This window comes from Musca autumnalis, unplaced genomic scaffold, assembly GCF_047663935.1.
Source record: "Musca autumnalis isolate F117 unplaced genomic scaffold, ASM4766393v1 scaffold_1, whole genome shotgun sequence".
Taxonomy (NCBI): Eukaryota; Metazoa; Arthropoda; class Insecta; order Diptera; family Muscidae; genus Musca; species Musca autumnalis.
The window spans coordinates 307,435,539-307,457,173 of NW_027411644.1; the positions used below are offsets into that span (position 1 = coordinate 307,435,539).

The 21,635-nt window shown below is 36.1% G+C and overlaps 1 protein-coding gene across 29 annotated transcripts in view; it reads left to right on the plus strand.

The window, feature by feature from the left end:
* The window catches only part of LOC141389903 (uncharacterized), a 159,030-nt gene that overhangs the window by 32,543 nt on the left and 104,852 nt on the right, over positions 1–21,635 (plus strand). For 26 of the 29 annotated variants that reach the window (XM_073962119.1, XM_073962113.1, XM_073962136.1 and 23 more), the window contains 2 exons: positions 2,418–3,565; positions 9,447–12,292. The exons of the other annotated variants lie outside the window; for them this stretch is intronic. In XM_073962119.1, coding sequence (XP_073818220.1) covers positions 2,418–3,565; positions 9,447–11,933 — 3,635 coding nt within the window. In that variant the 3' untranslated portion in view covers positions 11,934–12,292. Of the gene's footprint in view, positions 1–2,417; positions 3,566–9,446; positions 12,293–21,635 lie in introns of those variants that run through there. 29 annotated transcript variants of the gene reach the window in all.

Here is a 21,635-nt window from a genome sequence, read left to right on the forward strand (position 1 = left end):
ATTGACAACATTTTCCGCCAAATCGGAATATTCAATTCGTAAATTTTCGTGTTCACAAACCCAAGTAGTTGGTGTCGGTAAGTTTTTTTTTTGAGAGCTTTCGGACCATTATTTCAGGAAATAAGGACTTGCCCAGATAAAGCGTTTTATCTTTGTAATCAGGATCACATGGCCTAACTTCTGTGAAAAATTCAAAACGATTCCTTAACAGCCCTTAAACTGTACTTAAGCGAAAATTTTGAATTTTTTGAGGAACGTACAGGAATGTGTTGTCTGATATAGACTTTCCTGCATATTGTTTTACGTTGGGAAGAAATTTTACATTTTGAAAAATTTTGACCAAATCGAATATTCAATTCGTAAGTTTTCGTACTCCTCAGCCGAAGTAGTTGGTGCCGGTAAGGTTTTTTTTTTGGAGAGCTTTGGGACCATTCATTATGCCAAGAAATATGCAGTTGCCCACAAAAATCGTAATATCGTTATAAACAGGACCACAGGGAATACCTTCTGAGAAAATTCCAAAACGATCCTCGTAGAGTCCTTAAACTGCACTTATGTAAAAATTACGAACTTTTATAAGGAAGATATGTACCTAAAGCAGGGACGAGCTTCTTTGCTTAGATCGTATAGTGAGGGCGCCCACTGAGTTGTTTTTGCATTTGCTTCTCTCTCTCACGTACAGTATAAATGAATGAAAACAAACAAAAACATAATGTGTTTGTTGCTTTTTCACTCATACGTTCATACATGTTTTCGCTTTGGTTGTATTTCTGTGGTCGTCGCTGACCTAAAGATTTAGCCGATATAGACATTCTTGGAACTTGATTAATGTTTGGAAGAAATATTACATTTTTCTAATGTTTGGCCAAATCGTGATACTCAATTCGTAAGTTTTCGTGCTCATCAGTCATTTAGTTGGTGCCTCGGGGACGATTTTTTAGGGCTTTCGGGCCATTTGGTCAGAAAATATGGACATGGGCAAGTCCAAAAAAAGCATTATATATCTGTAAACAGAACAGGGCCTATGGTAAAATTTTCAAAACGATCCTCGTAGAGCCCTTAAACTATACTTAAGCGAAAATGTTAAACTTTTTTTGAGGGACGTACCCGAATGAGTTGTCCGATATGGGCTTTCTTGCAAACTGTTGTACATTTGGAAGAAATATTCAGGGTGATTATGGAAAGGAAAACGTAAGAAAACACACAGGGTGTTGATATTAATAATTGGACTGATTAAAAATTACAATATTTTCCCTCAACTTGGCATACTGAAATCACAAGTTTTCGTGCTCATCAGATGGCAAGGTTTTTGGAGAGCTATAGAACCAGGAAATGTGGGCGAAAATCGTTATATCGTTGTAATCAGGACCTACCTGAAATAAAATTTTCAAAACGATTTTCTAACAGCTCCTAAACTACGCTTAAGTGAAATTTTTGAACTTTTCTAAAGAAGTTACCTAAGGGATTTGTTTGATATTGAACTTTTTGGAACTTGATTTATGTTTGGAAGAAACATTAAATTTTGCAAATTTTTGGCCAAATTGGGATACTCAATCCTTAATTTTTATTTATTTTATTTATTTATTTATTTCAATTCTCTTATGCCCAGTCTTTCGACCTTTTTCGTGCTCATCAGTCGTGTTATTTACAACATGCTGGGATTTTTAGAACTTTTGGGCCATATCTCAGAAATTATGGACTTGCCCATAAAAACATATGGTTGTAAACAGGGCCACATGCAGCACTATCTCCTGTCAAAATTTCAAAACTATCCTCGAAGAGCCCCCAAACTGTTTGATTGTTTTTAAGTCTGGCGTATTACCCCCATCTTAGGATTTTTCTAAAGCCTTCCGACCATTATGTCAAGAAATATTGACTTGGACAAGAAAAGCGTTAAATCGCTGTAAACAAGACCACAAGGCCACCACTACGAAATTTCCACTATTTAAGGTTAAACTATAATAAAGCAGACCATCTTATCGAAGGCAGTAGGTCTAGTTATTCCACTGACTGACAATTAGAACTTTCCGGCCAATGGCCCGGAGAAGAATTAAATTAGAACGTTGTATAACTTGCAATAAAAACATGGACTTAACTGCACATGAGAACATTTTACTTTAGGTACGCGCAGAAGTTGCAATTGACGGCTACTTCACTAGGAGACCTTATGGAACTTGAGGTATGTTTGTAAGAAATTTTGCGATGTGTCAAGTTTCAGCGAAATGGGGATACTCGATTCGTTTAGTTTTCATCCTAATTATTAATTTAAGTTAGTTTGAGCAACCATCGACAGGCGGACTTGGCTGAAATCCGTAACGTGTTTAAGTTAGTCTACGGTGGAGATTGATATAAATACCTACAATTATAATTTTCATTTTATTTACAATTAATTATTTTTCTTATTTTTTCTCCAACAGATAACGACAACACTACTGCTGCTCCTGCTGGGGGCAAACATGTTAAATCCCAGGAAATTGTTGAGCAATTTATACAACCCTCAACAAAAGCCTCGGCTTCATCTAATGCCGCCGATACCAGCAAGGTTGAAGCTGAACAAATTCAATTCCTTAATAGTTCCTCATCGGCTTGTGAAGAAGAAGAGTTGAAGGTGGCAAAATCAAATACTGAAACCACCACCAGCACCACCACTAAACCAGCTGCCGACAATGAAGCAGCTGCCATTAAGGATGTTAGTTTTGGTGATTTTAAGGACAATGAAAAAGTTAAAGAAGCCATCAAGACAAGCTCTAGCACCACTAGTGTTAGCTCCAAGACTGAAACTACAGCTAACACCACCGAAACAAAAACTCCCGATAATGTTGATTGTAGTAGCAATGCCCCAGCACCAGCTGCTGTTGCTGCTGGCGCTGCTGCCGCCCCCGTTTCAAAATCCTCGAAAATTTTACATGTGGCACCATCCATTACTAAACATCCAAAGACTGGCAAAAGTCTTTATCGCTATTCTTTGGATGAACTGAAACAATTGGCCAAATCGCAACAATCACTGAAAATTCCAAACGTGCCTTGTCAAAAAGGTGGTTGTGTAGCATCGCTCTTTGTTGCCCGACCCAATAATCAAAATCTACCCCACATGAAACAACAATATCAACAAATGGACTTCAATGAATCCATGGATCTGGTATCGGGTAAACGTGGTAATCGTGGACAACGTAAACATGATCACAATATGACTGGCTCGTGTGGTAATATTGCTGGTGCTGGTGGTCCACCTGGACCTGGTGGCAGTATGATTGGTACAACTGGTGGCAGTGTTAGTGTAACCGGCACTTCATTTGCCCGCCCAATGCGTATGATTCGTGTCAATCTTTCATTGAATGAAGAAATTAAATTGAACGAGAGTGAAAACGCCTGGAAACCAGAAACGTTGCGCAAAAAGACTGGTGGTCCAAGCAATTCAGATTCCACCACAAGTCTTAATGATAACATTGATGCTGTGCTCAAGAAAGTTCGTGGTGTACTCAATAAGTTGACTCCCGAAAACTTTGATGTGCTGCTGAAGACAATGGTGTCCATTTCATTGGATACAACGGAGAAAATGCAACAAGTAACTATGACAGTTTTGATCATTTATTTATTTGTTAATGTTAAAGGCAGGGTTTTTGATGTCAATGGGAAAGAAAAATCATGTACCATTTTTTCATTGCCATCAAGAACCTAAACCTGAACCATAAATTGTTTTGTTTTATTTTTTTAAGAAATGAATGGAAAAACAAACATACGAGAATTAATGTTGGCTTTGGTGCAATGAATTTTATTTAATATTTCTCTATTTCACTCTTCATATTTAGTTTTCATTTTGTTTGACACATTTTTTATTTTGTTTTTGTATTATACACCAAAATTAATATCAGTATTTACTAGAGGATTGATTGACTTTTTTTAACTCTTAACTCTTGCTCTGCTCTATAATCTTTCTTCTCTTTCTAACCTGAATTATGCAATGGTTGTGAAGTTGTCACATCTAATTTTTAATTAACTTCCTAACCATCCAAAAACCCATCCACTAACCTTAAAAAAGAAGAATGACTATTGAACAGTATTAGACGTCTTCATACTTCTTAGTGGAGTCTTTAATTCATAAAGGACTCCTTGGTCGAATCTTAATTCATAAAGGTCGACTAGTCTAGGATGGAAGCCAGCCGATAATAATGGTCTATGAGAGGTTTGCTATGAACGGCGGACGTATATCATTAATAGTTCCAGTGTTAAAAGTAGTTCTTTATAGAACATTGTTGTTGTAGCAGTACATGTGTGTGTACCTTGTTGGCATCCGCTGCTTAAAACCTCGTGGGTTTCGAGTCAATCCAATGCATAACAAACACTGCTATGGTATTGATTATAAGTGTGCGTAAATGTTTTAGAAAATGAAAACGTTTTCCCAGAAACAGATTTAAGGTAAACTTTTAATTGAGCTGAAGACAATCTTATCACACACAGTAGGTCTGATTATTCCACTGACTGAATCAATCGACAACGAAATCCTAAATTTTCTTAGAACTTTCGTCCATTATATCGCCCAAAGAGGATTTAAATTATAACGTTGCAATGGAGACCGCAAATAAAAACTTGAACTTAACTGCACAAAAGTGCAGTTGGAACAAATTTCCTTTACCGACAGTTTGCAAATCTTCAAAAATTGTAAGTTTCTTTTAATAGCCGGCCTTTGACCGGTGATTTGAGACTTTCTCCTATGGACAGGAACCAATCTGGGGAATGGGAACAACATTTTCTTTTAAATTAAAATTTTTCTCTAAGTAGCCGGCCTTTAAACAAGGGAATTTTCGGAACTTCAGAGGCCCATATCTCGGGAAGTATACCTTTCCCCAACAAAAATTGTACAGCGTTGGAATCAGCATAAAAAACACTATCTATTCCATATTTTTCCGATACTGTCGGTAAAGTAAAGATATGCCGTGCAGTTTAGGTTAGGTAAAAGGTCGCGTAAATTCGTAATTGACAGCTACTTTACTCGGAGACGACCATTTGATCCATTGTATTTATCCTGAACAGTGGTGAATTAATTTTCTTCTCGTTGCAGCCATTTTAGACCTTTGGAAGAGAGTAGTTGACTTTTTGGTTGATCTTGGGAGAAGGTTGAAAGAGATTGTATCGAATATTTACCCATGATACGTAGCCTCTTGGTGATCGTCGTGAGCATTGTAGATCGACATATTAAGTGTTCGATTGTGTCGGATTCTTCTCCATTTTTGCATATTACAAAGTCAGCAATTCCATCTCCTTTCCATTTGCAGGACATATATCTAATAATGCAGTGGAGCGTGACTATTCGTACTGCAAATTTCAGGTAGGACCTTTTCAGGGAAAGTAGAGAGATAGATGGTTTTTCGTTTGTAGAGGATTGGTTAAATTGCCTGGAAAATATTGCAGCTGAGTTCGTTTTTCAAGTCTAGGTGTTCTGGCTTGACCGAATGCAACATCCACCGACTCCGATCCGCGATGTGTCAGTTCATTCACCATTTCATTTCCTTCAATGTAGCAATGATCCGTTACCCCAATATAAAGTTAATGTTGGAATCCGATGGCCGAAACGTTTTTAGTTTCGGGCCAATCCTGAGTGAGTACAAATACAAACATGTGTACAATGAGGTTGTTGTTGTTGTAGCAGCATAAAAACCTACGTACAAGCATAGGTTTGTTGTTGGGGTGACAGCCGTTGGCCGAAGCACTGTGGTATCGACCCAATGCAATACGAAAGAACCCGCTGACGTGGGATTGGTCTACAACAGTCGACTTCAGAAGACTTGCTGTCTATAACAATCGACTTCAGAAGTCTTCCTGTCTATAACAGTCGACTCTAGAAGTCTTCCTGTCTATAACAGTCGACTTCAGAAGTCTTCCTGTCTATAACAGTCGACTTCAGAAGTCTTCCCGTTTATAACAGTCGACTTCAGAAGTCTTCCTGTCTATAACAGTCGACTTCAGAAGTCTTCCTGTTTATCACAGTCGACTTCAGAAGTCTTCCGGTCTATAACAGTCGACTTCAGAAGTCTTCCTGTCTATAACAGTCGACTTCAGAAGTCTTCCTGTCTATAACAGTCGACTTCAGAAGTCTTCCTGTCTATAACAGTCGACTTCAGAAGTCTTCCTGTCTATAACAGTCGACTTCAGAAGTCTTCCTGTCTATAACAGTCGACTTCAGAAGTCTTCCTGTCTATAACAGTCGACTTCAAAAGTCTTCCCGTTTATAACAGTCGACTTCAGAAGTCTTCCTGTCTATAACAGTCGACTTCAGAATTCTTCCTGTCTATAACAGTCGACTTCAGAAGTCTTCCTGTCTATAACAGTCGGCTTCAGAAGTCTTCCTGTCTATAACAGTCGACTTCATTTAGGTTGGCCCGAACAAGGGTTTTGTGTGCTTCCGGGTCAATCCAGTACCGAAGAAACCGCCGCAGTGGACTATCGACAAAATATAGTCACAGATACATCGATGTGCCGTTTCCTATTCTTTTTTAATTCCTGCATCCTTTTTGATGGCAAAAATTTAGCTTGGAAGACACTCTATTTTCGTTGAAGAGTCACAGGTTAAGGGTATATCGCTGTAGACGCCTGCACCTGTTCCAGTTTCCATCTTAGAGCCATCGGTAAAAAAGCTCCTCTATACCGTCCAGAGGTGGGGTGTGCTGAGAATCCAGGCCTCTCAGCTTGCAAGACACTACAATTTTCGTTGAACTTAGATGAGAGTCGCAGGTTAAATCGGATTCTCTAACACATTTTTCGTTACAACAAGAATGGGTAAAAATAAAATGCTTATAATTTCGTAATAAGCAATGTTTGTCGCTAAGTTAGCGACCAAAATAATGTCGCTATGCCCTACGGATAGTAACAGTGTTGCCAACTTTCATTCGTGCTTTTCATTTATAATTTTGCGCTTTAAATTTTCCGATTTTTGTCCGTAATCGAAAAATTAGTTACAGACTTCCACTACTTTCCCAGTTTCCGTCTTAGAGCCTTTTAGGGGGTTGTTGTTGTTGTAGCAATGTAAATATGTTCGTTCGTGTATTATTTCAGTTATCAGGTTCTGGTTCCCCTTTATCTATACTGAAAAGTTGTGCAATCCTGCAATTCTGGTTGCGTGTCCATAAAGAATCAGGAGACAGGTGAATGTGGTTAGCTGGGCAGCTAAAGAAATGCAGCGTGTCGTGTGGATTGATGGATGGGGAGTGGTTCCCAAGTACGGCATTCACACTGTATCTCTGTATTGACTGCCCGACTGCATCAGTGTGAATGCTACCCATGCTTGAGTGATAGGCTCGCGTTGATCTAGAGGTTCTTGTTTATACATTAGGATATCACTCTCTACATTATCAAGATTACTCCTTATGTGCCTGGGTGGAGGAGGAGTCTGTCCATTAAATTGTGACAGGGACGCTCACGAAGATAACACCCAAACAGTTACTGCATCGACAGCATACTGTTGTTGTTTTAGCAATATAGAAAACTATGTAGAAGCATAGGTTTAATGCTGGGTTGGCCGCCGCTGGCCGAAACACTATGGATTTGGGTCAATCGTGGGATTGTACTGTAGTGCTGATGCACCGGTAAGACCTTCGTCTCCTCATGAAGTTTGTCCTCAGGGCGGCATTCTGGCAAGTTTAATTATTTATCCACTGTGTAGCACTAACGTTTGGAAAGCCACGCTGGCGCCGTATAGCTTACCACAGACCGGCCTATTGCTTTCTAAGAGGTCAACAAGGGTCTTTATCAGAGGGTGTGTTACGGTGGTGAAGGTGATGTAATGATTAGTATGTCCACCTTGTAAGCAGAATGTCTGGGTTCGATTACCACACTAGACAACAGCAACAATTATCACGGTGCTCTTGAATCAAATTTAAATGGAAGGTGCTTACACCTGGGAAGTTTTTGTGAATTCTGAAACAGCGCTGTTCATAGATGAGAAAAATCCAAAAACAAGAAAAAAATCGCCGTAGGGATTTTTAAATAAATCGCGGTCAAAATTCACATTTTTAGCTGTTTTTTAGGTTTTCACGATTTTGCTTGGAAACCGCAAGTCCAATCGAAATGGAGCTAAAGAAAATGTTATAGCTCTGAAAATTCTCTACAGGATTGGCGTTTATGATTTGTTCTCAGGCTGTGCCATTTTTGAGATAAAGAAGCTCAGTTTACATTTTTAGATTTTTGGTTAGGGTTTCGCGTTTTTGCTTGAATACGGCAAGTCTTATCGGCATGGGGCCTGAGAAAATCTTATAGCTGTGAAAATTCTCTACAAGACTGGCTTATGTAATTTTTTCTAGGTTGTACCATTTTTATAGATATATAAGTTTAAGTTGGGAAATTGCAGTCATGACATTGTTTTATAAGGAGACGATACAGAATTGAATTGAATTTGAATTGTCCCAAATTCACCTCTATATCTCAAAAGTTATAAAACCTTCGAAAATACCGTAAATGTCAATCTGGTAGAGAATTTGTATAGCTACAACATTTTCTTCAGTCTCATTTTGATAGGACTTGCGGTTTCTAAGCAAAATCGTGAAAACCTAAACAACCCCTAAAAATGTCAACTTAAATCGCGATTTTTTTAAAAAGCGCTCCGGCGATTTTTTTTTTGTTTTTTTTTTTTAATTTTTCTCATCTATGAACATTGTAGTTTCAGAATCCGCAAAAACTTCCCAGGTGTAAGCACCTTCCATTTAAATTTGATTCAAGAGCACCGTGTTATGTAATTGCAATTATGTAATTTTTATCATACTTCCTGATAATGTCCCATAAGCTCTACTTGCACCAATGATAATTACTTGTGAGCATTATAATTTACGGATTAAATGACAACAAGTTGGCATTCCTATTGGTATTAGTATCCCTTCAAAAGTTATAAGAATTTCTATATCGGATAACCCATTCGGGTACCACTACCCTCCCGCAATGTTATTAAATCCCACGGTGACCAACTAAACAGGCTGGTGGCCCCGACAACTACCGAAAGGAATGACTTCCATATCGACGGTTCATTCCTTCAGACATATCCTCCGCAAACGTTTTACATTTTTGCGTTTTAAATTGAAATTTTAATTGACGAAAAAAATAATTAATTATATTCTTGGGGAAGGCAATACTTCCCAAGATATAGTATAGATAGTCTTTTTGTGGTCTTTGCTACAACGCAGAAGATTTATTACCCATTCTCAATAATGGCCAGACAGTTAAAAAAAACCCGTCCAAGTGTTTTTTTAGCTGTATGGGTATTTAGCTCCCGACAAACCTTGAGCGGATTGATTCTTTTTGTTACTTTACAAAGCCAGTCAACAAATTTGTGTAATGTTTTTCTTTCCATTCATTTCTTCTGGTGATTATACTTTTTCTCGCATATATATTGTCAAAAGAAATTTTCCAACACGTGTTTTTTTCTCTCTCTCTCTCTCAAAAACCCCTCTTCCCCAAACCAGGTGATGTTGTTGATATTCGAAAAAACCATTAGTGAACCAAACTTTGCTCCTACCTATGCCAAATTCTGCAAAGTTCTCTTCCAAGAAGTTAAACCTGAAAGTAAACAACTTTTCAATACCCTGCTGATTAAACGTATTCAAACCGAATTCGAAACAAATGTCAATAATGCCGATGCCAAGAATGAAAAACTGAAACCGCTCATCGAAAAACTTGATGCCTGCACCGATCCCAAGGAACGTCTCGAACTACAGGCTGAACTTGAAGATCAGGAATATCAATTTAGACGTCGTGCCTGGGGTACAGTGCGTTTCATTGGTGAAATGTTCAAATTGCAATCGTTGACCGGCGATCGTGTTATGTTGTGCATTGAATCATTGCTGGAACATGGCAGTGAAGAAAAACTGGAATATATGTGTAAACTTATGACCACAGTGGGTCATTTGCTGGAAGCCAAGTATTCGGCGGAGAAGAATATTACTCGCATGGATCGGGTATTAATTCGGATTAATGAAATCATCAAACAAAGCAGATCCAACAAGAACAATCACAATAAGATTAGCAGTCGTGTGCGTTTCATGATGCAAGATGTTGTCGATTTGAGGGCACGTCGTTGGGATCAAACCGCATCTCCAAGTACCACACAAAGTGGTCCGACCAGTGTGAGTAGTGGTGGTGGCAGCAGCAGCATGTCCGGCAGCAGAGGCTCAGACCATCAAAATCGCCGTGGCAATCGTGATGATAAGAACAACCGCAACAACTACGATCGTGGTGGCAGCTCACAACGTATGGGTGGTGGTGGTAGAGACGGCAGAGACTATGGCAACAACAATCAAGGTCGCCGTGGTCAAGATAACCGTGACTACTACAACAAGAACTCACAAAAGGGTCAATACCAGGTCCCAGATCAAATGGACTTTAAGAAATTGAATTTCTCACGTGGTCTCGAATCGGAATCCTCCACAAAATTGGGCAATCCTTCGTTGTTTATGTGGCGCACATCTGGCCGCAGCCAGGGTGGTCTTTTGCAAAATGCTACAGCTCCACCATTTGGTGGTGGCGGCATGTCATCTTCAGGTTCTCAACAGTACGGTGGTTCCAGTAGCAATAGCTCCAATTTGGCCAACAACACAATGAAACGACCCACCAATCCCTTCCAAGTTTTGTCCCGTGAACCGGACACTGATCGTCATCAAAATAGTGATGTTGAGAGACCATCGGCCTCACACACCTCGGCCAGCAGTAGTAGCAATGAAGGCTCCGATGATGAAGACGAGAAGGCCGTTGCCATCTACTCCAGCACAGAAGTACGCAAAATGATCAATGAGCTCGTCGAAGAGTACTTTGCCTGTGCCGCCCACAATAGTTTTGAATGGCAAAACATCGCCTTGAGTAAATGGCGTTCGTACTCACTGAAACAGCACATGGAAATAGTACACTGCCTGCTGATGGATTACTTGCATTTGCGCGAAACATCCAAGGATGACAGAGCGGCGGTTGCCTCCATTTTCTTACACTTGCTGAGAGCCAAGACGTTCGACAAGAAAGCCTTTGCCCGTTCCTATGATCAATTCGCCGAAGAATTCTCCGATGTGTTGGTCGATGTGCCTACCGGCTGGGACTATATCTTTGAGTTTTTCGGTCCCCTGCTGCACGATCGTCAGTTATCGTTTGACGATATCTGGCGTGCTGACTGGAAAGAGGACTTCTTTTTCGTACAGAAGTTTGCTAAAGCTTTAATTGTCCACTTTACCAAAGAATTCGGCACAAACTATGTGCGCGACCTGTGGCACAAAGAATTCAAATTGGACAAGGGTCAAGTGTTCACCAACGATCCAAAGAAATGGCAAGAATTCATCAACTCCAATCGTCTGCAATACATCTACGATGTGAATGTTAATCCGCCAAGCGAGTACACCAGTTGTGTGGGCGTCAGTGTGGACAAGAAGGTGAAACGATTGTTGGCCCTGCTCAAGGGACGGGATAATTGCGATTTAGCCATAGATTATATCAATACTAATGTAAATATTAATGACGAATTTTTAAGACATTTTGCACGTTTCCTCTGCTGTGATTATGCCACTGTGATGACGTCCAGTAGCAGTAGTAGTAGTACAAAGAAAGATTCGGGCAGTAGTACGAAAATACCCCAAGTCAATGCTGATAAATTCCGCAAAATATGTGTGCCGATGTTGCGCCTGTGCATCGATGCCCAGGAGAAATATGAATTGGCGTGTTTAGATGCGGTGCATGATGGTATCCAGTATGAGTACTCCGATTATGCGGTAGTCGATGACATAACCTGCAATATTATTGAACTACTCTACGATTCGGACGTAATATCAAAAGAATCTTTGGACAAGTGGTACAGACAACGTTTGGCGGCGGACGACAGCAGTAGTGATACATCCAAAACAAAAATGCGCGGTGGACAACAACAACAACAATTGAGTGCTAAATTCCAGGCCTTTTTACAGAAACTGCTTTAACAAGGAGATTATTGCTGCTGCTATACTACAAAAATAACAACAACACCAACAACAAACAATGCAAACAATAGTTTGTTGTTAAGCAACCAATATTTCATTAAGGTGTATAACGAGACAACAAATACAACAACAACAAGGAGAAGAACAAGAACAACATACAATAGCAACGACTACAGGAAAAGTCCCCAAATAGACTGCAAACAACAACAACAAACAACAACAAAATAATAAGTTTATCTATTTTTTTCTAATTTAGTTAATAACAACAACAAGAGCAACAAAAAGAAATTGAAAAGGAAAAAAAAAACAAAAGAAAAGAAAAAGAAATCAAAAATTAATGTAATTGCAAAAAACAAAAACTATTTGATAGAGAGTAAACAAATTTTGAAATTCTAACACACACATACATACACACATATGCCCCCCAAAATTATAATACATACAATGATGATAATGATGATCCAGGCCCATAACACCACCACTCACCACTTGCATCTAAAAGTAACCGTAACAACATTTTGACAAAAGAAAACTGAAACAAAGGCAGGATCCTTAAGAAATCATGAATCAACCAACAACACTCACATGAAAATAGAAGTAAACGAATTCCTAAAGTCGAACAAAAATCTAGTTATGCAAAAATATAAAAAATACTATGGCTGCAGCGCAAGGCTTTTTTATATATACACATTAATTACTCCATGCCTTGGAACTGCTGCCAGCCATAGAAAATAATGCTAGCCACGCCGGCACAATAAACAAACTTTGCAAGAAAGAGCAACCATTTGTTGAATAGCGACTACACACAATTATTGAAAAAGAAACAGTTTCAAAATTTCCATAGAAATAAAAATTGGAAGTAAAATAAAAAACACGACTTTTTTCATTTATGCAACAGAGCAGCCACGTCTCCTCATCCTTCTACTACTACAATTGGTACCACCAGCCTCTTTGAATTTTGAAACCATTCAACCAATCAACGATAAATTAGCCCAAATTCCTTTTTGTATGAATTTTGGAGAGAGAGTCATGTTTAAGGCCCTATTTTTAGTTGTTTTTGTTTATAAGTCTCACTACTACACACAACACTACACAACTACTACTACGTTAATTTTAATTAATTTTTTGTCCTTCATTTTTTTATTGAATAACATTTGAAATGTTATTAAATAGAAAAAATTAATTAAGTTTAAGCCACAAGAAATAATAATAAAAAAAATTACAAAAAAAAAACAAACAAACAAAAAACACTTGAAAAGTGTGTGTGAAACCCCGAGAAGAAGAAATAAATATATAACTAATATTATAATAATTATAAAATAAAAAAATATAATAAATTGAAACGAAACTCCACTACTCTACCTACCCCCAAAACCCCAAAAACACCACATTGACATTGTATTGATGATAAATAAATAATGATTGATGATGATGATTGCTGTAGAAATCCCTAGACCTACCTACCTACCTACCTATCTACATACTTTCCCCCCTCACACATTTACGAAATAATATTGTTAATGTATTTGTAATATAAAATAAACAGAAATTGCATACAATTTTCTTAAGATATTCTGCCTTTTCAAAACAAAAACAAAAAAGAAAGCAAAACCAACAACAACAACTACATACATCTATATAATAACATTACAAGAAACAAACAAAAGAAAACAAATAAATTATTACAATTTGTGAATTAAAAGTAAACAAAAAACAAAAAACCAACAAAAACACAAAAAACCAATGTGCAACTTTTTTTTCTTCTTCAGTTTGTATAGCTTTTGTTTAGTTGCTTCTCATGGATCGTTATGAACCACTTTTGCCACTGGTACCAGCAACAAATTCGCTACAAATCGACCTACTAATCCACTATTTTAACAAGTGTAGTTTTTGCCACTAAAAAGTCAATGAATAAGTCGTAAACAAAGTCCCAATTTACATTAGGCGAGTTTACTTGCGGCAATTGTCAGTTTGTAGGTGAGAGAGGGGGCTGAGAGGCAAAGGGTTACCATATGCCTCACCTCTCTCTCCATCAAACTGACAATTGCCGCAAGTAAACTCGCCTAATGTAAATTGGGACTAAGCAGGGCAATCCATCATGATTCGTAATTTCCCGCACGAAAAATAAATAAAAAAATATATTTTGAAACGTTGACAATTTCTAGAATCACTTAAATGTGGAATATTCCCCTTTTGAACATAAATATGGAAATCCAAAATTGTGCACTTGGGGAAAGAGGAGAATTTTTATTCGTGATTGCCCTGAAGATGTTACAATTTTTAGTAACCCAAATAATGGGTTAGTAGCTTGATTTGTAATGAGTTTTTTTTTTTGCTGGGAAATGTTTATTTTCTGAGATGCAAGTATAGTTTAGTGGCTCCACCCAAATATCTATGAAATTTTTATTACAATGGGGGTTATTCTGAAAGTCAATTCCCCATGTGATTCCTAACTTTCTGCTTCAAGTTGAAACGGCAGAGAGACAAAACTCACGGGGAGTTTAAATTCAGAATAACCCCCAGGAGGATATCCTTGGAGTATTACAACCCTGAACTTTAAATTAGGAGGAAGTCGATTCTTTCCTTTTATTTTCCAAATATTGATTTTTGCAACAAGTATAGACTAGACAAGACGCCCCTTACCGATTGTGATGAACGGTTCATTACGGATAGTTCTGTGTAGTGTTTTCACAAGTATACCAGTACCGTTAGGGAAAGTGCTTACTTTTCAAGATATTCTACCCCCGGCCGTCTTTGAGGTCATGATTAAAACCTTATGCCCATTCGAGATATTGGTCCTGCTGAGACCTTATAGTTACAGATACAGTACATTCACCTTACAAATTATCGAAAAAGGGGATGGCTACGTTTCCTGGAAATTTGAAGCTCCACTATTAATGCTCACTTGCGTGAGATTCTCACTCACTGCTATCTCACCCTATTATAAATAAACATGGAGAAGTGAAAATATGAAGGAAAATTTTAATTCGAGACCAATAAAAATACTAATTTCGAAAATCGAACATAATATCCGCTTTTTTGCTCCTCCATATTCATTTAAAATAGGGCGACTCAGTGAAGGTGAGAAATCTCCCACAGATTAACATTTATAATAGGGCTTTTGGAGTCAATAGAAACATGTTCACTACACCTTTTTCAGATGTAATTCGAATTATTCTACTTGTAATTCGAGAATTTTATTTGTAATTCGTAACATTTCATTTGTTATTCGAATTATTCCAATTGTAATTTGAATTATTCCATTTGTAATTCGAATTATTCCATTTGTAATGCGAATTATTCCATTTGTAATTCGAATTATTCCATTTGTAATTCGAATTATTCCATTTGTAATTCGAATTATTCCATTTGTAATTTGAATTTTTTTATTTGTAATTCGAATTATTTCATTTGTAATTCGAATTTTTCCATTTGTAATTTGAATAATTTTATATGCAATTTCAAATAAAATAATTCGAATTACAAATGGAATAATTCGAATTTCAAATGGAATAATTCGAATTACGAATGGAATAATTCGAATTACAAATGGAATAATTCGAATTTCAAATGGAATAATTAGAATTACAAATGGAATAATTCGAATTACAAATGAAATAATTCGAATTAGAAATTGAATAATTCGAATTACAAACTGAATAATTCGAATTACAAATTGAATAATTCGAATTACAAATAGAATAATTCGAATTACAAATGGAATTCTCGAATTACAAATGAAATGTTACGAATTACAACTAAAATGTTTTGAATTACATCTGATAAAGGTGTACACCATTTTCACATGTAATTCGAATAATTTCAGTTGTAATTTTAAACTTGTCTCTTGTAATTTGAGAATTCCAATTGATTTTCGAAACATTTCACTTGTAATTTGAGAATTCCAATTGAATTTCGAATTATTTCATTTGTAATTTGAGAATTTCATTTGAAATTCGAATTATATCATTCGTAATTTGAATTTTTTTATTTGTAATTCGAATTATTTCATTTGTAATTCGAATTTTTTTCCATTTGTAATTTGATTTTTTTTTTCATTTGAAATTCCAAATGAAAGACTTCGATTTACAAATAGAAAAATTCAAATTGCAAATGGAAAAATTCGAATTACAAATGAAATAATTCGAATTACAAATGAAAAAAATCAAATTACAAATAAAATAATTCAAATTTCAAATGGAATTCTCAAATTACAAATGAAATAATTCGAAATTCAATTGGAATTCTCGAATTACAAATGAAATGTTACGAATTACAACTTAAATGTTTCGAATTACATCTGAAAAAGTTGTACACCATTTTCACATGTAATTCGAATAATTTCAGTTGTAATTTGAAACTTGTCTCTTGTAATTTGAGAATTCCAATTGATTTTCGAAACATTTCACTTGTAATTTGAGAATTCCAATTGAATTTCGAATTATTTCATTTGTAATTTGAGAATTTCATTTGTAATTCGAATTTTTCCATTTGTAATTCGAATTATTTCATTTGTAATTCGAATTTTTCCATTTGTAATTTGATTTTTTTTTCATTTGAAATTCCAAATGAAAGACTTTGATTTACAAATAGAAAAATTCAAATTGCAAATGGAAAAATTCGAATTACAAATAAAATAATTCGAATTACAAATAAAATAATTCGAATTACAAATGAAAAAATTCAAATTACAAATAAAATAATTCGAATTTCAAATGGTATTCTCAAATTACAAATGAAATAATTCGAAATTCAATTGGAATTCTCAAATTACAAGTGAAATTCTTCGTATTACATCTGAAAATGGTGTAGTCTCCCTCTGTTTTGCTGATCGCTGAACACTTCAACTGGACTGATTTGGCTTAGACTTTACCCATAATATATTGACCAAATTTGGGTCATGTTGGATGTTGGGCTTCTATGGGCTAACGTTTTTTGATTGTATCGACATTTCATTTCATTCGACATTTACCAACTGAATTCGGTATAATTTTGCTTTTCGAATTTTCTATGGACAGAAGGAACTCACATAGTGAATTTTGTTGTAGGTCCATCCATACTCCTACAAAATGGATAGAAATATTTACCAACATTTTTGGTCATAGATCCACGTTAGAGTGTAGACCTTATACTGGTAGCTATAGACGAAAACACCCAATCATTCTCCTTTAAGTTGAAACGGCTGAAAGGCAAAACTATTAAATATTGGGGGGCTAAGGAAACTCTCGGGATGTTCCCATTGGTATAGGTTCAATTATTTACAATCATAGCTGTGAGAATTCTCACTTTCTCCTTTAAGTTGAAACGGCTGAAAGGCAAAACTATTAAATATTGGGGGCTATTCTGAATAAAAACTCCCCGTTAGTTTTGTCTCTCTTCGGTTTCAACTTTAAAGAAACTCTCGGGGAGTTCTTATTGGTATAGGTTTCATTTTTTACAATCGTAGCCTGGGGATAGACTTTTTTAAGTCTTTTAGTGGCCCAAATCTCGAACAGCACAATAACACAAGTTCACTTGAGGGAGCTTCTCACTTTCACTATCTCTCCCTATTATAAACTATCGGGAGGAAGCAGTGGTGAGCTCGTCCGTTTTGCGGATCAATCCTTGACCAGAACTTGAAACATTCGCCGAAGAAAAGTCCCAAATTTTGCTTTTCGAAATTTCTATGGGCAGGAGGAACTCACATAGTGAATTTTGTTGTATGTCCATCCATACCCCAACAGAATGGATAGAAATATTTACAACATTTTTGGTCATAGATCCACATTAGGGTGTAGACCTTATACTGGTAGCTATAGACGAAAACAGCCCAATCATGAATATCAACTCCCTGTGAGATTTCTCACTTTCTCCTTTAAGTTGAAACGGCTGAAAGGAAAAACTATTAAATAATGGGGGCTATTCCGAATAAAAACTTCCCGTTAGTTTTGTATCTCATTCAGACGAACCCCTCCCATTAGTATAGGTTTAATTATTTACAATCATAGCCTGGGGATAGATTTTTTTAAGTCTTTTAGTGGCCCAAATCTCGAACAGCACAATAATACACTTGTTCACTTGAGGGAGATTTCTCACTTTCACTATCTCTCGTGAGGAAGCAGTGGTGAGCTCGTCGGTTTTGTGGTTTAATCCTGGACCAGAACTTGAAACATTCGCCGAAAAAAGTCCCATATCATTGAGCCAATATGTATCCGAATGCACTCATTCGGGGTATGTTCTGAGACACACTTCACCTCTCACTTCACGCCTCAAGCATTTTGTTTCACCCCATTTTCGCTTATTTTTCTAGTATTTTATGGACGGCCAAGGTGCACTCTTCTTTTTTAATACTCTAATGAATGTTATCACCAAGAAATCCGCACAAAATAGGAGTAAATGGGGTGAACAAAATGCTTAAAGCGTGAAGTGAACGGTGAAGTGTGTCTCAAAACATACCCAATTAATATGAGAGAAGTCTTCCTTGTGTTTTCGGGGATGTTGTGGGCATATATATATGTAATGATATACTAAAATTATTGTTCCATATTTTAATTACAAAAATTCGGTGTTTTGATTCTTATTTGGCCTTCTCCCTGTTCATTTATAACAGGACGAGAGAGTAAGTGTGAGAAATATCCCCCAAAAGTGATAAGTTATAATTGGGCTGATAAAGTACTAATTTCCTCCCCCCTTTATGAAATGGTTAATGTTGTGATCAACTCAACAAGAACTGGCAGTGGTGAAAATTTCAGAATGTTTCGTGTGGAGCACCTAAACTGGACTTTAAACCAGATATATCCGAAAAAAAACAGCATGTTGAGATGTTAGTAATTATCCACAGGACTACAAAAAATAAAATGTTCCTTTTAAGAGCCAAACAAAACATGATTTGGGGAATTTACGTTTAGAATAACCCCACAAGTTAGCTGATGAGGATGTGTCCATTAAAAAAGCTAATCAGGGCAATTATGAATTCTTGTGGAATTTTTTGTGGTTATTTTTAATTTTAATATCTTTAATTAATTATTGGATTTTATTTTTATTTGATTTTGCTCAAAAAAAAGTATTTTGTTTAAAAGATAAGTGAGGAAATTCATGATTGCCCTGAGTGCTGTAATAACTGTTTTATTCTGTTGAGTAATGACTTCTAGACAAGAGGACATCTTCTTTGTTTTGTTTAGATAAAAAATCGGGGGAAATGATCATAAAAGATCTGGACCAAACAAACAATATGCTCTGTTGCCAAGAAGGGTTTCTATTTTCTTCAAGCCTTACAGGTCAGCTATTGCTATTTTCTGTACTTTATTCGATTCGAAATTATTGAAATCGTGTGGCAAATAACCTAAGCAGAATAAAACATCTTCAAGCTTGTTTTGAAAGGCATTTAAAAGCATCTATATTCTTCTCCTTCTTCCTCTGGCTACTTTTGTTCTTTTTTTTTCTTTCTCCAATTTATTTTTTTTTTATTTTGGTTTAAGCCCTCGTTTTTTATTTGTTATTAGGTTTTATATTTAAACGATTTTTTTTTGTTTTTTTTTCTCTCCACGCAATACACAGAAAAAAAAAGAAAATGCAATTTGGTTTTTGCTTCAAAAATTTATATTTTTAAAATGAAAAATTTATTAATTAAATATATAATTTTTAAATAAAAAATAAAAACAAACAAAACTAAAATTGAAAATGTTTTATTTTTTTGTACAACCCCCCGAAATGATGATGCACGCAAAAAGAAGTATTGTATGATAAGTATAAGTATGATAATGTAATGCGTTATAAATGACTATGAATTTTATGTTTTTATAAGCAGTCCACTTTAGCCATAACCACACTTTTTAAATAATTTTTAAAGGAATTAAATAATTTTCAAAGGATGGAGGGATTGCTGAGTTCATAAATGCATTATTGCAATGTAGCAAGGGCTACAATTTCAATTGTGATATTCACTTACGGAAGATTTCTCACTTCCACTATCGATTCCAATAAAGTAACAGGAAGAAGTAAAAATAAGAAGACACATTTTTAATTGTTAAAATTGCAATTTGGAACAATAATATTCATTATTATTTAATAATTCAATTTCGAAAACCAAATATAATATCCAGGGGCCTATTTACGACATTCGATTCGATCGAGAATTTGGTCGTGAATGAAAAAATGGAACTATGAACACCTATGTGTTCTGCAAAGAACACTAAGAAGGTAGACGGTAAAAAATTTGTTTATTTTAAAGCAAAAACTAAAATAAAAAAAAAAAACAAAATTATTAACGAAAAATGTAAATATTTGTTTAAATCGTTGAATAATTCTTTGGGTAATAATTTCGGAATGAAGATGTGCCAGAAAACTGTACGAAATTATTTATTTTTGTGAAACTTTTTGACTTTGTTGTAACAAATTTCTAATGCATATACCTTAGTAAATGTACAGTTGGTGGCGCGAATAGTTTTTCATAGTTTGATTTTTTCATTCTCGAGCAAATACTCGATCGAATCGAATGTCGTAATTAGGCCCCTGTTTTGACTCGTCCCAGTTCAATTATATTATAGCGATATAATGGTGTCTTCGATAAATCGCGAAAGGAATGACCGATTTGCGCAAACAATTCAATGCAATTTGTAATATTGGTCCGCTTAAAATTTTTGAGTATTGCTTTAGGTCTCTTTTCGGTTTGCTTGGATAGGATTGCTTGTACTATAGTAGTTATGTTCTGATTACAACAATATGGCTTTTTTTCTTGAGGAAGCTCACGGATTTTGAGGTAAAATGTAAAAAGCCCTACGGTCATTTATTAAAATGATTGCTTTCGAAAGGAGTAATCGTTTTGGAACGATCACTTAATAGTACCTTTACATATAACCGGATTTAATAAATCCACTGGATTTCAAATGCCAATTGTATTGTGTCTACTTCAAATAAATCCTCATAAAGAAAGTTAAGCCTGAGTCAAAAAGCTCTAACGTGTAGTTTAAGTGTTGTTAAAAGACTCTACACGCATTGCTTATACATTTGTACAAATTTTCTCTTTTTGGGGCAAAAACATAAGATGTAAAAGCTTACCCAACTAAAATGGCAACTTTACAACTTTCGTCCACATCAGCCGTTAAGTCTTTCCAAAATTTGTTGCTGGAAGTCGTTTGTTAACGCAAAAATTCAGCAAAAGAGTGCGATTCGAGAGATACATTTTGACAGTTCTTTCACTGAGAGTTTGTAAATTCTTGCTGGACAAATTTCTTCTAGCAAGCGCTAGCAACTCTTCTTCTTCTTAAAAGCAATCAAACACCTGTTTTTATACCCTCGGCCTTTAGGCTAAAGAGGGTATATACACTTTGATACGATGAAAATGTGCCTCATCGAAAAAATGGTTTTAGACCCCAAGTATGTTTGGACGAAATGTGTTTCAGACAATTTGGAGTCGATCTAGCCATGTCTGTCTGTCTGTCCTGCTGGCTGGAGCGCACGATAACTCTCGAACGGATGAACCGATCCGATTCAAATTTTGGCTTTCGTAATATTTTGCCCAAACTTAGTTTAAGTTCGAAGATGAGCTACATCGGTCCAGTCCTTCCGGTACCTCCCCCACAAAAGTTCGAAAATATTCGGAAAGTTTGTGCGCACAATAACTCTTAAAGGGAGTGACCGATTGGGTCAATACTTTGTATAGCGTAAGCTTTTTACCAGAGTAATATAATGTTCAAATATGGACTCAATCGGTCCACCCCTTGG